General features: G+C 42.8%; 2 protein-coding genes across 2 annotated transcripts in view; both read right to left on the minus strand.

The window, feature by feature from the left end:
• Positions 1 to 14,716, minus strand: part of pold4 (DNA polymerase delta 4, accessory subunit) — a 223,616-nt gene that overhangs the window by 102,266 nt on the left and 106,634 nt on the right. The gene's annotated exons all lie outside the window — the stretch shown is intronic.
• The window catches only part of LOC133447807 (histone H4), a 71,787-nt gene that overhangs the window by 47,762 nt on the left and 9,309 nt on the right, over positions 1 to 14,716 (minus strand). Inside the window, exon 2 of the mRNA XM_061726503.1 lies at positions 9,165 to 9,169. Within this exon, the coding sequence (XP_061582487.1) occupies positions 9,165 to 9,169 (5 nt within the window). The remainder of the gene's footprint in view (positions 1 to 9,164; positions 9,170 to 14,716) is intronic.

Here is a 14,716-nt window from a genome sequence, read left to right on the forward strand (position 1 = left end):
TTTTGTTTTGTTTTTTAAATATAACTGCTTGGTTATCTTGAATGTGGAAGTGTAGGCTATATAGGTCAGAACTGACAGTCTCCTATGTAAATAAAGATATATTAATCACACATTTTAAATTGTGAAACATTTTTCTCTCTTGAAAATGTAAAAGGAAACTTCCTCCCATCCCACCTTCTATCAGGTCCAGTGGAAAAGAATCAAAACTGGATTACAAGAACATACATGTACATTTGCTGTGCCAAATCCTCCAAAGTTTTAATTACATTTCATAAAATGAATAGAAACATACTGGGAAAAGGTGGCCATGTTGACATAAGTAGTTTCTTAATGAATGCATCAATAAACATGCGTTTAATGAGGAAACGCTGCTCTTCCATCCTCTCCTCGCCCTGTAATCTTTCCCTGTGCAGAACCGGGTCAGGCAGTAGCTGCTGCTGTTTCGCCGCCGCGAGGCCGTCTGTGTGCACGCGTGTATTTACACATCCTAAACCATACCTGTCCAGTTTTGGATTTAAAAATAAGGGACATTTTCCACTGCCAGCAAACCCTCCATCCCAACAGAGGTCCAGTTTGTTACATTTTGAGACAGGTTTATAAGAAATCTAAAATAACGACCTGTCAAACATCTACAAACTACAATGATGTGCTCATAGCCTGATAGGCCAATTTTGTTGACACTGAAATGCTGTGGACATTCTTATTCCTATAATAGAGCCTAAATGAAAACACAAAAGGGAATTAAAGCACATTTATTTATTTTAAATATTTTCAATTAATATATACATTGATTGTCTTCAAGTGAAACATTTACATTTTTAATTTGTCATTTTAACTCATGTGGCTCTCTGCCCCATCTTGCTCCTCTTTAAGGAAGTAAATTTAGTATCCCATTTTCAGAGATATTTAAACAAAGTCTTCGCTTTATTGGCAGTAGCCTTCTCTGGTTACATCCATCCATCTCTGAGTTGTTGCCACTAACCTCTCCAGAACCAAACTACAGCAGGTGGCAGTTCTCACGAGGCCGGTTACAATTCAGTTAGGAGAGGCACAGGAATGATCTTTAAAAATATTATAAAACGAGAAGTTACTAATACGGGAGGACGGTGGGAAAGAGGTAAAATACAGTAGTTTGACAGGTATGTCCTAAACACACATTTAAATTAGACTCAGAGGGAACAAAGTCCAACCTCGCAAACAGTTTAGTCAAGAAGTCATTGGAGTTGAGACATTTTTAAGTAACTTAAAAATATACAAATTAATGCTGATCAACAAATAAACCATCTTACAATTTTTTTGAAAAAAAAAAGTAATGAATTTTACCGTCTAGTACAATTATTTTAATTAGAATCATTCAGCTCAACCATGTCAGAAGGTATTTGATGTGCTTTAACAATGCTGAATGGAATCAATTATTTCTGTCATGCATTACTTGCACCTTTGTGGATTTATAATTTTAGAGTTTATTCTTAACCCTGTTACAATTCTGTCTTTCATGAGTCAATGACTACAGAATTTCTTATTTCAACCCAAGTGGGTTATTGTTTATTATAGTTTCAGCACACGGATCATTAAGATAACAGCCCAACCTGTTCATGCGTGGTAGCAACTCTCCTGCAACGTAAAACAATAGTTCCTAGTGAACGTATAAACAATAGCCAATTGTTACAAACCCCAATATTTACTATTCATATTTAGTGGTTAAGGAAGTTTGATGCTCTGCAGATTGGGTGTGTGGCTCTGAAAAGAGCCGTTGGTTTGTATTGGGTGTTGGTCTACTTGGAGCTGGTGTACTTGGTGACGGCCTTGGTTCCCTCGGACACGGCGTGCTTGGCCAGCTCCCCGGGCAGCAGGAGGCGCACGGCGGTCTGGATCTCCCTGGAGGTGATGGTGGAGCGTTTGTTGTAGTGAGCCAGACGAGACGCTTCGGAGCCGATACGCTCAAAGATGTCGTTGACGAACGAGTTCATGATGCCCATGGCCTTGGAGGAGATGCCGGTGTCGGGGTGGACCTGCTTCAGCACCTTGTACACGTAGATGGCGTAGCTCTCCTTCCTGCTCTTTCTCCTCTTCTTGCCGCCTTTCCCGGCGGTCTTGGTCACGGCTTTCTTGGAGCCCTTCTTGGGCGCGGACTTGGCGGGTTCAGGCATGTTTCCTTCTTCAGAAACGAATGACCTGCTTCGATCAGAGAGGCTGATTTATGCAGCTGCAGGCAAACCGCGCTGCGCCGTCGCTCCTCTGTGATTGGTCGAGACTCCGCTGGTTGTTCAGCATGTCGGTGATTGGACGGCGGCAGACGAGGAGGTGACGCAGCACACCCGCTGTCGAAGCTGCTGCTTTTATCACACCTAGTATGTTTATCTTATATGTATTTTATTCACAATACTTTAATCGTGTGTTCCGTCTTCTGTTTTGCAACTTTATTTGTCCCACGCTGCACGTATTTGTTTTTACGGTTCTCTCTGGAGCAGCTGGGTATCACACACAACCAACCGTTACGTTACAGCCTCGTTTCTTCTCTTTTCCCGCTACTCAGTGACGTAAACCCTCATTGCGTGGACAAAGAAAATACATTACATCAATGAATAAAATGCTCTGTGTATTTATCCAACACTTGAAAAACTATAATAATCTAAATGAAATATTTCCAGGGTGCAACACCTAGACGCCCTCCTAATTATTTTTTATTTACTCTCATTTGACTTTTATTCGTTTTCCAGTTTTATGTGATGTTTGGACCATTACATCAGAGCAGTTTCTGTTTTAATGACATTGTGCTCCTAACGCAGATCAGTAAACAGTAAATACTTTTTTTTTTTCTTTAAATATTTTTATCCCGGTTTTTTCCCATTTTTACACCCCGTGCTCCTACCTAAGTGACAGTCCTGGGCATTGCCATCCTCGACCAACCCCGGGAGGGCCCTGCACTGAGCTCAGGTCTCCTCCTTAACCTGAGGAGTGAGCAGGCCGCATCTTTTCACCAGACAGGGTGGGTCTTCTCCGGCCGGACGTAGCCCGTGGAAGGATCACGTTATTCCGGCCGGATCCTCCCCACCCCATCTGGCGCCCCGGTTGGCCAGAGGGGGCATGTATAGCCCAGGACTGTTGCATGTTTTTGTGAGGGTAGCTCCCATTAGCTACCCAAAGGAACACGGGGAGAACATGCAAACTCCACACAGAAAGGCCCTTTCGCCAACCCCACCCAGGGTGTGGGCACTGAAGTCATGGGGGAACTAACAGTAAATACTTTAATCAGATGTAAAGCACCAGACTGCAACAGGATGTGGAGAAAGTGGAGCTGGACTGAAATGAGACCCAGCGGTGTTTGGTCGACATTAGGGTGACCAGATGTCCCGCTTTGTGCGGGACTGCACTAGTGGAGCAGATTATGACCCGGATCGTTCAGTTGCGGATACAAGCATGAAAATTGGTACACATACTCGTCAAACCCCACTCTATTCAAAAGTACTGCGTGCCACGCAAAATTTTAAGGGCACGGCCCCTAAAATCCAAGATGTCCGCCCATAAATGTGGTTTTTCCTTTATAACTCGAGATCCATCGATTTTAAACCCCATAAATATATTGAATGTGATTATAAATGTGGGCATTGCGGAAATTTTGGTACCAAGTACATGTCTGTATCTATTACGGTTCTTGTAATACAGCATATAGCATATAGGTACTTTTACAGACTCGGGAGCAGGGCCGGATTTAGCCTGGCTGACTAGGTCCCCAAGTCCCCAAAATGCATAGAAAAAGATGCTCTATGCTGTCATCATTTCATCTTATATCCATATTTTATATTTCTTATTGGTTTTATATGTCGGATGCCCTACCTCTCACTACCCTCTGCATTTACCCGGGCTTGGGACCGGCACCAATAGGACGCCTGCCCTGTTGAGGCTGCATTAATCTTTTTTTTTTGTTTGTTTGTTTGTTTTTTTACTTTTTTTTTCTTTTTCTTTTCTTTTTTTCTTCTTTTTTTTACTTTTTTTATGTTTTTTGTCTTGTCTGTCTTGTCTGTCTATTTATGTTTGTTTATATTTATCCTTTCTTTCCTAAGTATTTTTTGTCTTTTAGTTTATTTATACAAATAGGACACTGGCTTGTGCCCTGTTGAGGCTGCATTTATTTTTAATTTGGATATTATTATGTTTTTTTGTCCCTGTCTGTCTGCCTGCCTGCCTGCTTATTTATCCTTTCTTTCTTATGTCTTTTTTGTCTTTTAGTTTATTTATATAAATAGGATACTGGCTTGTGCCCTGTTGAGACTACATTTATCTTTATGAAGTAATCACATTTTAGCAACATGAGTTAGCATGCCCATATTTTGGTCTATGAATTATAGGTACTTTTACAGAATTGGGAGAGCAAAGCCACACAAATGTAGTGTTACACCTCACAGGTGCAACTGCACAGAGCTGTACACACAAGACCCAGTTTATAGCATTTGCACCTGCCACGACAGCCAGATTTACAGCCACATTTGGTGAGCTGTTCGCAGGAATTGGCTATTGGAGTGTTGGCTGTCCAGAAGACCTGCCATTCCTCACCAAGCTTCTGCCATCCCCAGTCTGCAGGGTCCTCTGCTTCTGGCTGACACAGGGTTGCCTGGGCCCACACACAACCAGCCTGGTAAGCAGCACGTCTGGTGTGTTGGAGCAGAGCTGCTCTGGTTGGTGGGATTGACTCATAAGGCCTCTGATTTCTGGTGAACATGTCAAGCCTGGCCTCATCCACAGTAGCAGCTGTGCTGGATCTGTCATACACAGAGCCGCCGCAAGGGGTGTGCGAACCGTGCGACCGCACGGGGCCTCGCGCCCCAAGGGGCCTCGCGCTATGGGCCGTTTTTGAAAAAAAAAAAAAAAAAAAAAATTTTTTTTTTTTTTTTTCGTTTTTTGTTTTCGTTTTTTCCCTTATAAATATCAACAGTCACATTCCATTACAGACCTAAATGTGTACTAGTCTGTGCATATCAATAAAATATATGTGCAATGATGACGCTTGTCTGTTGTTCAATACAACTGATCAGACCAAGCGCATTGACACAAGCTGCTCTGATCCAGACGGGTGGAGTTGGAACAAACTGTCACACAATGTCGAGAGAACGAGACAGATTCAGGAAATTTCCATCAGGGGATGAAAAAAGAAAAAACTAAAGAAAATGGAAGAGTTTAATGCCTCTCTGAAAGGCTTGTTTGATAAATTTGTCACAAAAATCAGCAATCCGACCGGGTCTCAAGCAGCCGTGGGGCCCCGCGTCGAGGCAAGTCAAATGATGATGAGGCAGGGGAAGGTATCCAGTATTTTGCTAATTGGAGAGTTAAAATTGCGCATATAGACACCCGATCCGACCCAAAAAACCCCAAAATTTCGCGAGGGCCCCCCCGAGCCATTTCGCACAGGGCCTCGCAAATCTCCCAGACGGCTCTGGTCATACATTAGTATGACAAACTTCTCCAGAATCTCTAGGTCACCATTATCCACTGTGGGAGGGTAAATACTCAGTTTGGAGAATACAGGTGTGGCCTCTGGACATATGTCCCATGTCTGCCAAGCAGTTTTCTTGCCCTTGTTACGGAAGGCTGACACAGTGTCGCATCCTGTAAATGCGTGGAAGAATAGCATTCCTTTGATCTTCTCCTGGCCAAGACAATGAATTAGGTCATGCACACTGATCCAGCGCAGGCTCTGACCTTGCCCAAAAGCAAGCCACATCTTTTGTAGTCCAGCCTCTTGAAGAGCAGTGAAGACACTTAGGGCCCGATTTACTAAGATCCTAAATAAAGAGTACTAAATTGCGTGTGCACTGAAAACGTTTGCGCGTGCTGTTGTTGTGTGTTTTGCGGGTGATCAACTAAGATTGCGTGCGCAATTGATAACAGGTGCAAACTGCAGTATTTAAATGAGGTGTTGCGCGTCTTACGGTTTGCGAGTGCAACCTTTGCGCCATGGAGAGTCTGGATGAATCCGTGTATCATTCGTTATTTCCATTTTCAATTGCCAATCAAAAACCAAAACATGAAAAAGTGACTGGTTATGTTGTTATGTTGTTAAACGGCTGGTTTTTCATATTTCAATTTTAGGCACAGATCAAAAATACGAAATCGAAAAACGGGCCACAGGACTGAATTTGATTTTAATATTTAATTGGTCGGGTTTACGTGACCCCGCGGTGCTCGGCATGATCTGAGGAGAAAAAGACAATCAGACACAGAGCTGGAGAGCGCTTTGATTCATCTATTTATGAGTTAAGTTTTTATTCAGATGTCCACAGTATATTGCAAACAGGGCTCCAGAGTGCGACCTATTAGGTCGCATATGCGACCTAATTTATTAAGGTGCGAGTTAAAATTGAATTAGGTCGCTCCGGTGCTACTTGCAAGAGGACTAGTGGAAAAAAAAATATTTTACTTTTTTTTCACTTTCTGGCTCATTCCTGCGAGTCCTATACCTGTCTGACTGCACCTGGTACGGTCTGCGCACGTTACGTGCACAGCAGTGCACGCGCGCGTACACGCAGCGCGCTCAAAAAGGTAAACAAAGCAGATGCAGGATGAAGCGGTCTATAGTCGATTCTTTTAAGAAGAAAGATGGGCTGGTGGTGGTGGAGGAGGAGAAGGGTCAGCAGAGGGAGCGACAAGAAGTGTCAGGTTGGCGAAAGAGGCGGGGGAGAGTGGGGAGAAGAAAAAAAAGTACGGCTTTCAACAACAATGGCTGGCAGTTCCCGTGGTTAAGATACGAGGGACAGGCCCAGGCCCGGTTCTACGAGGGTGCATAAGCATTGCACCCTCAGTTTATGTGTTTGCTCAGTTGAAAAGACGAAAAGAAAACTGATAAATGCGCCCGCGTTAAGCCTCATTTATGGTTCCGCGTTAAATCGACGGCGTAGCCTACAGTGTAGGGTACGCGGCGACGCGCCCCGTACGTTCGCGTCCCCGCGTATCCTACGCCGTAAGATCTGCGTTGGTGCAACGCGGAACCATAAATCAGCCAGTGTACGTCACTGATCTGCAAGACGCTGCTCTCTGCTGCTCCGTTAACACAAACTAACATGGATATTCAGAAGTGGTTCAAGCACAACGACGCAAACAAGTTTACAGGACTGTCTCAGAAAATTAGAATATTGTGATAAAGTTCTTTATTTTCTGTAATGCAATTAAAAAAACAAAAATGTCATACATTCTGGATTCATTACAAATCAACTGAAATATTGCAAGCCTTTTATTATTTTAATATTGCTGATTATGGTTTACAGTTTAAGATTAAGATTCCCAGAATATTATAATTTTTTGAGATAGGATATTTGAGTTTTCTTAAACTGTAAACCATGATCAGCAATATTAAAATAATAAAAGGCTTGCAATATTTCAGTTGATTTTTAATGAATCCAGAATGTATGACATTTTTGCATTACAGAAAATAAAGGACTTTATCACAATAGTCTAATTTTCTGAGACAGTCCTGTATATTTATGGTTATATTTATTTTTGTTGCCGTTTTATTTTCTGTTGCTAGATTGTCTGATGGGCGAGATAGCCCAGACTAAATGTAGCATTTTCATTTCTGTAGGTAAATGATCAGGTATGATCAGGATCAGGTATAAAAACACAGAGGTAACACTTTACAATAAGTTATTATTATTATTATTATTATTATTATTATAAAGTCACCTTAATTAGCCTAACATTAGTTAGTACATTAACATTACTAAGCATTTATATAAATTATATTATCTAACTTTTAATTTATTAACTAACTCTGAGTAGTAAACATTAATTAGCCTAACTGTAGGCTATATGTGTTTCCTATACATAATGATTGTTAATCTGTAAACAGTTAATTAATGCTTAATAATGTAACTAATGTTAGCAATGAAAAATATGGTGCTACCTAATTTGTTTTGGTGCTACTAAATGAAAAGCTAGGTGGCACCAGTGCTACCTGTGAAAAAGTTAGTCTGGAGCCCTGATTGCAAATATTATATATTATATAGCAAACACTGACAGTAAATGTGTGACAGACGGGACCATCATATGGCCGAAAGAAGAGAAGAGAAGTGTTCAGAACAGCGCACAGAGCGCACACTAAAGGCTGATTTATCGTTCTGCGTTACAGTAACGCAGAAACGACGGCGTAGGGTACGCGGCGACGCACACCGCACCGCGACCCTACGCCGTCGGCTACGCCGTCAATTTAACGCGGAACCATAATTCAGGCGAAGCTGCAGTCTGTCTGCGCTGATACTGACACACCGGGCCGGAGCGGATTTGGTCATGATGTTTAACCTGTGTTTTGTGATTAATAAGCACAGGTTTTAATGAAATGTAATTTACGAAGGATGATTTCACGTTCAATAAGATAAGTAATCAATAAAATACAAAGTTTTGGCACAAAGGCTTGGCCTGCTTGTGGGCGAGTGGAGGGGGGCACATTAAAAGAAGGTGGCAAGATATAAGGCGAAGAACTACAGAAAAAGTGGCCTTTAATAAAACTTGTGCAACCATTTTCCAAATAGCATGCAGCAGAATAAAGACTCTCTCTCTCTGCGTATTCTTTGATTTTGGATGTTTCCTCCTTGCCACAATAACAGCAGCAGCAGATTAGCACCTTCCTTTCGAACGTATTAAATACAGACGCAATCACAATACGCGCAATTACTTTCAGGCTTGGTAAATCTCATTGCGCGTGGTAAATGGACCAATTTGCATCTTCCCCTCCCAGTATTTAGGATTTCTGCCGGGTACGCCCCATATTGATTATTCATCAGGGCAAAAGTACTAAATGGATTGCGTGTGCTATTTTGCGCATTTGAGAGACGCAGTCCTCTTTGCACGCTGTTAGTTGATCAGCTGGCACTTTGGTTTGCGGGTGCTGTCAAGTTTGCTCACGTTTTTACACACGCAAACCTTTGGTAAATCAAGCCCTTAGTGCTAAGACAAGAACATCTGTGTCATTTGCCTTGATCATGATAGATTGGCTACCATGTTCTGCAGCATGTTTGGCATGCACAAAGATGCGGCTGTCAGCTTCCTCGTGAGAGCATTCATCAAGTCCTGAGAGACTAGTTGCAGGAGTGCTGAAGACAGCAGGTCCCTTTGTGACAATCACTATGTTTGGAGCAAACATGTGTGCAACCTTGTCAGCAAGAAAGTGGTACAACTCGGTCTTGTTGTCATTGTGCCTCAGGAAGTTATGCCAATTTGAAGGCACAGCGTTTTTATTTGTCACCTTGCGTCTTCCTCCTTGGCCACGTTTGGACCTGGTTTCGGCTTTAAGACTTGATGGACTGTACACATCAAAGACTAGATGTGTAATTTTTGTACTTGCTGGTGTACATGTGTATCACTGGTAGGAAATCCAGATCTGCATAGTCCTCAAATGTCTTGGATCATTTTGGTGCCAGGGAATGTACCAAAGCTGACCCATCTACAATGAGAACGTCTGCCTGAGGTTCTTTGTCAACTGGTGGGACATACGTCTCAAGGATAGAGGTCAGCTGAGACTTCTGGCAAGAGTACAGTCTCCCACCCTTGCTCAAGGCAATAGGGAAGGACTGGTTCTCATGTTGAAAGAACTCCTCCAGGTCACACTCCCGGCTCTGACAGGAGATGAAAAGCTTTGCGAACAGCTGACAGTCCTCCTTGAGAATCTTCTGCTTCGAGGCATCAGCAGAAGATGAGTCTTGTCTGAAGAAGTCAACTGTGTTTCTCTTGATTGGTTCATAGAAGAACGGCGGATTGTTTTCCAGACCCTGTGAAAAGTCCATAAATTTAGCCTGACCTCTCTCCAAGTGTCTCTGAGTCCAACCTCTCTCCAGACAGCATTTGGGACACTAAACTATAACTATACTACATAAACAAGGATAATAATGCATCGTATACCTAGATTAGCTGACACTGAACCCCATGCTGAGTTACACAGCAGTGATGCCACAAGTGTGCCCTGGTTGTGTGCTGACATTCACTCTAAATTCTGCAATGGCCCCATTGGATGCATAGAACAAAAACATGCATGCCAAAAAAATGTTTCGTAGTTGCTAAAATGATTATTTCAAGTTCATGGCAGCCATCTTGAACACTGGACTTAGAATTTTATAATCCTACTTAAAACCCAACTTTAATAACCCTACTTAAAAAGGTTAGGAAAAAAACATTCTCATATTAGCCTACAATATTCACTGAACAACAATCAATGTTCAAATGTCTATTTCTCCCGCGAGTCTGTAAAAGTACCTATATGCTATATGCTGTATTACGAGAACCGTAGTAGATACAGACATGTATTTGGTACCAAAATGTCCGCAATGCCCAAATTTATAGTCGCACTCAATATATCTATGGGGCTTAAAATCGATGCATTTCGAGTTATAAAGGAAAAACCACATTTCTGGGCGGACATCTTGGATTTTGGAGGCCGTCCCCTTTTAATTTTGCGTGGCACGCAGTACTTTTGAATAGAGTGGGTTTCGAAGAGTATGTGTACCAATTTTCATGCTTGTATCCGCAACTGAACGATCCTTGCTATTTTTGGCCTTAATCTGCTCCACTACACCGCATTTTCATCACTTTTTCCGCGTCCCGCATATTGAGATGATGTCCCGCAATTTGATTGACATCTGTATTTTTTTTTTATTTTTATTTATTTATTTTTTTTTACCTCTGGCTTTTGTCCAATGGATGCGAAGAAAACAGAGAAGGCTGTCTTTACGGGGCTGTTTATTTGATAATGATGCTGTCAATAAAACTGCGCACATGTGTGGTCAAGTGTGGTCAAGTGTGTACGTGACGTTGCTGCTGCAGCTGCGCGCCGCGTACACGCGCAACGGTGGCGGTGCTGAAAACAGTCTCGACTCGACTGGAGGAGAAACAGGCTAAAAATGATGGAAACGACAACAAAAAAGAGGAGATGCAGGTATAACAAAGACTGTGAAATTAAATATGACTGGGTGAAACAGGTGAAAGGTGATTCACAGCGGGTTTTCTTCGAACTTTGCCAGAGTTATTTTTCAGTTTCACACGGCGGGGAATACGATGTGAAGCGACACAGTGTATGTGACACTCACAAAAAACGTTTGACTCAGAAAGAGACAACCCGGTCTATGGATTTATTCCTGCTGAAACCCAAAGACGAGTTCCACCAGACAGATAAGGTAACAGCAGCGGAAATAACAAACGTTTACCACACCGTGCAGCACTCTCATTCATACAGGTCAGAAGACTGTGCTAATAAGCTAGCACCGGCCATTTTTCCAGACTCGGAGATAGCAAAAAAAATGTCTTGTGGTCGTACAAAAGCGGCGTCCATAGTTACAGATGTGCTTGTACCTGCCTCTGTAGAGACCTTTTTTAAAGAATTAAAAACACCAATAGTTCAGCTCCAAAGTGACAAAAACACACACGCCATTTTTTTCAGTGGCCTCGGATGCTTCCAATCACGGCACTACAAAGCTTTTCCCGCTGTCCCTCCGATATTGGACTCCAGAGTTGGGTTTGAAGAGCAAGATCCTTGACTTTTATGAGGACAGCGATGAGTCATCTGCTACCATACACCGCCAGATTACAAACAAATTAAAAGAAAATGACCTGCAACTGGACATGATTTCAGCATACACTGCCGATAATGCAAGTGCAAGTTATGGCAAAAACAATTCTGTTTTCCAGAAGCTGAAAGCAGACAACAGTGGCATTGTAGTGGCTATTTGTCCTCCAGGTGAATAATAACAAAATAAATAAATCAAAATATTCAACTCAAAGTATCAAACTATAATAATCAAACGGCCACTGAGACACCTAGGGAGTGGATTTACGCAGGATACAAAAAGTCCATTGTCCAGGCAAAAAATCAAGTTTCCAATGGTTTATTTTCCTGGCAAACAAACGAACAAAGATCTTTGACGCCTCTCTTGCCCTGGTAAAAAACCATCTGCCCTCCCAGGTGCCTGCCTCACCTGTGTCTGCCAACCCATATATGTAATCTCACCTGGTGCGCTCCAGCTACCCAGTACTTTCAAAATAAAACATGGTTAAGTAACAAAATAAACTTAATCAATACTAAATATCATAAACAAATTAAAAGTGTATTCCCAAAACTAGACCACAAAAACTAACTAAATAATAAATGATTAAATAATACAAAAGTGACAAATAGCTCCTACACTCCGGCCCCTAATTGTGGAAAGTGTAAACTCACAATTACATTAATTTCTAAAAGGAGCTATTTTCTTTATCTCTCCCTAACTCTAACGGGAGGTGATTCTTCCGTCTTCTTCTGGAATACTGTAAACGAAACAACCAGACAGAGTATAGAGAAGTAAGGGAGAAAGAGAGAGAATAATGTCCATGATCCTAAGCCGTGGCCTCCAGGAGCAGGCAGATCTTCGTTACAGGCCGCTCCAAAACACTGGTCTTAGTTTGAAGGCACACAGAACGGACCAATCCTTTGGCATCAGACTTGGTACTCAGAACTCGGCCCATCATCCAGGATCCTCTGGGAGCTGTAGCATCAGCGATGATGACAATATCTCCTGGAGAGAAGTTTCTTCTTGGCCTTGTCCACCGTTGTCTTTCTTGCATCACAAGTAAGTACTCGGATATCCATCTTTTCCAAAAGAGTTGTGCAATATACTGTACTTGTCTCCATCTTTTCCTTGTGTATAGATCAGTCTGTTCAAAGAGTCCTGGTGGAAAGATGGGTTTTCCCTTTAGCAACAGAATATGATTGGGTGTAAGGGCCTCAAGGTCATTGGGGTCATCAGAAACTTTTGTGATGGGTCTGTCGTTCAGTATTGCCTCCACCTCACAAAACAGCGTCTGCAGGGCCTCATCATCCAACGCCTGCTGTCCGACAACCGAAGAAAGCATGCTCTTTACTGAGCGAATCAGACGTTCCCAAATACCACCTTGATGTGGGGCTGCTGGTGTATTGAAGCTCCATTTAACCCCCTCTTGAACCAAAGCACCTTGAATCTTCTCTTCATTCAAAGCAGCAAGACTTTGCTTCAACTCTTTGTTGGCTCCAATGAAGTTTGTGCCGTTATCAGACCTCATGCTTGACACAGGGCCTCTTCTGCAAACAAATCTCCGCACAGCATTAATACAGGAATGTGTATCAAGTGTGTGTGCCACCTCCAGGTGCACTGCACGACTGGTGAGGCAGGTAAACAGCACTCCATACCTTTTCACAAGGCTTCTTCCTCTCTTGACCTCCAGGGGGCCAAAATAATCCACTCCGACATCTGTAAAAGGAGCCTTGTCTGGCATGACTCTCTCTTCTGGTAAGTCTGCCATCTTCTGCTCTCCGAGTTTTCCTCTGTACCGTCTGCACACTGTACATTCTGTGATTGTCCTCCTTGCAGCAGAATTGGCACTGATGATCCAATATCTCTGTCGAAGCCGATGCAACATGTGGTTTCTACCAGCGTGTCCAAGCTGCTGATGGATATGACGTAGAATAAGCTGGGAAACATGCATGTCTTTTGACAGGATAACAGGATGCTTGATTTCTGATGGTAATGCCAATTTATGAAGACGACCCCCAACTCTGAGAATGCCGTCGTCCAGTATTGGATCCAGCTTGTACAGTGGGCTGTCCTTGGAGATGTTATTCAAGCCACGTGTCAGTGAGGCAATTTCATTCTCAAACCTGTACTTCTGGACAAAACGAAAGATTGCCTTTTCTGCCTCCTCATAATTTTCCCGGTTCAAAATCCTCCTTCGAAGTGTGGCCTTGAAGCTCTGAAGTTTTTGTTCCACAGAATTTTTAGCTCCCGTTTCCTTGTCACTCTCAGCAGCCTTAAACTCCTTTCTCTTTTGGCTCAAAAGCAAAATAACTCTTTTAAGCTCAAGGAACCAGGCAACAGATGTTTTAAGTCTCCTCCATGATGAGAAGTAATGAATGAGGCAGTCTGTGGGATCTTCTAAGTGCTTAACGATGGCATACACTGCTGGTTCTTTTTTGACCTCCGGGTCATCAGCAGGAATCACAGCTGGCTCAAAATCAGGCACAGGCCACTCACTCTCTGACAAACGGAGGAACTCCGGGCCTTTAATCCATCTTCCATTTGTGAGAAGCTCCTCAGCAGTCAATCCACGTGATGCTTCATCTGCAGGATTGATCTTCGTGCTCACATATTTCCACTGACCAACATCTGTAGCTTCTCTAATAACAGAGACTCTGTTGGCAACGAAGGTGTGGAAACGTCTAGTTTCATTGCAGATGTACTTTAGGACGGTCGTGCTATCAGTCCAAAACATTGATCTCTCCAGCTGCCACTGTAGCTCCTTTCGCAACATGGCATCCACTCGGACAGCGAGAACTGCTGCTGTGAGCTCCAGGCGAGGAATGGTGATTTGCTTCAGGGGAGCAACTCTGGCTTTCCCCACAAGAAATCCCACGTGCACTTTATCACCATCTTCCACTCTCAAGTAAGACACTGTTCCATAACCAGCTTGACTTGCATCAGAAAAATGATGGATTTGCGCTGTCACAAATGTGCCAAAGTCATGAGGTTTGATACAGCGTTCAACTGTGAATGCATTCATCTTTTGAAGATCGCTCCAAATCCAGTTCTTTCATCTCTGTTGCTCTAATGTCACTTGGAATTGACATCAACACGGACCGGCTGTTCGTTACCCATTTTTGGAGACTGAATCATCCCTTCCCACAGAGTGCAGTCAAGTCCTTCACCAGTTGAATGGCATCTCCCCCCGAGGC

The sequence above is a fragment of the Cololabis saira genome, chromosome 1 (assembly GCF_033807715.1).
Source record: "Cololabis saira isolate AMF1-May2022 chromosome 1, fColSai1.1, whole genome shotgun sequence".
Lineage (NCBI taxonomy): Eukaryota > Metazoa > Chordata > Actinopteri > Beloniformes > Belonidae > Cololabis > Cololabis saira.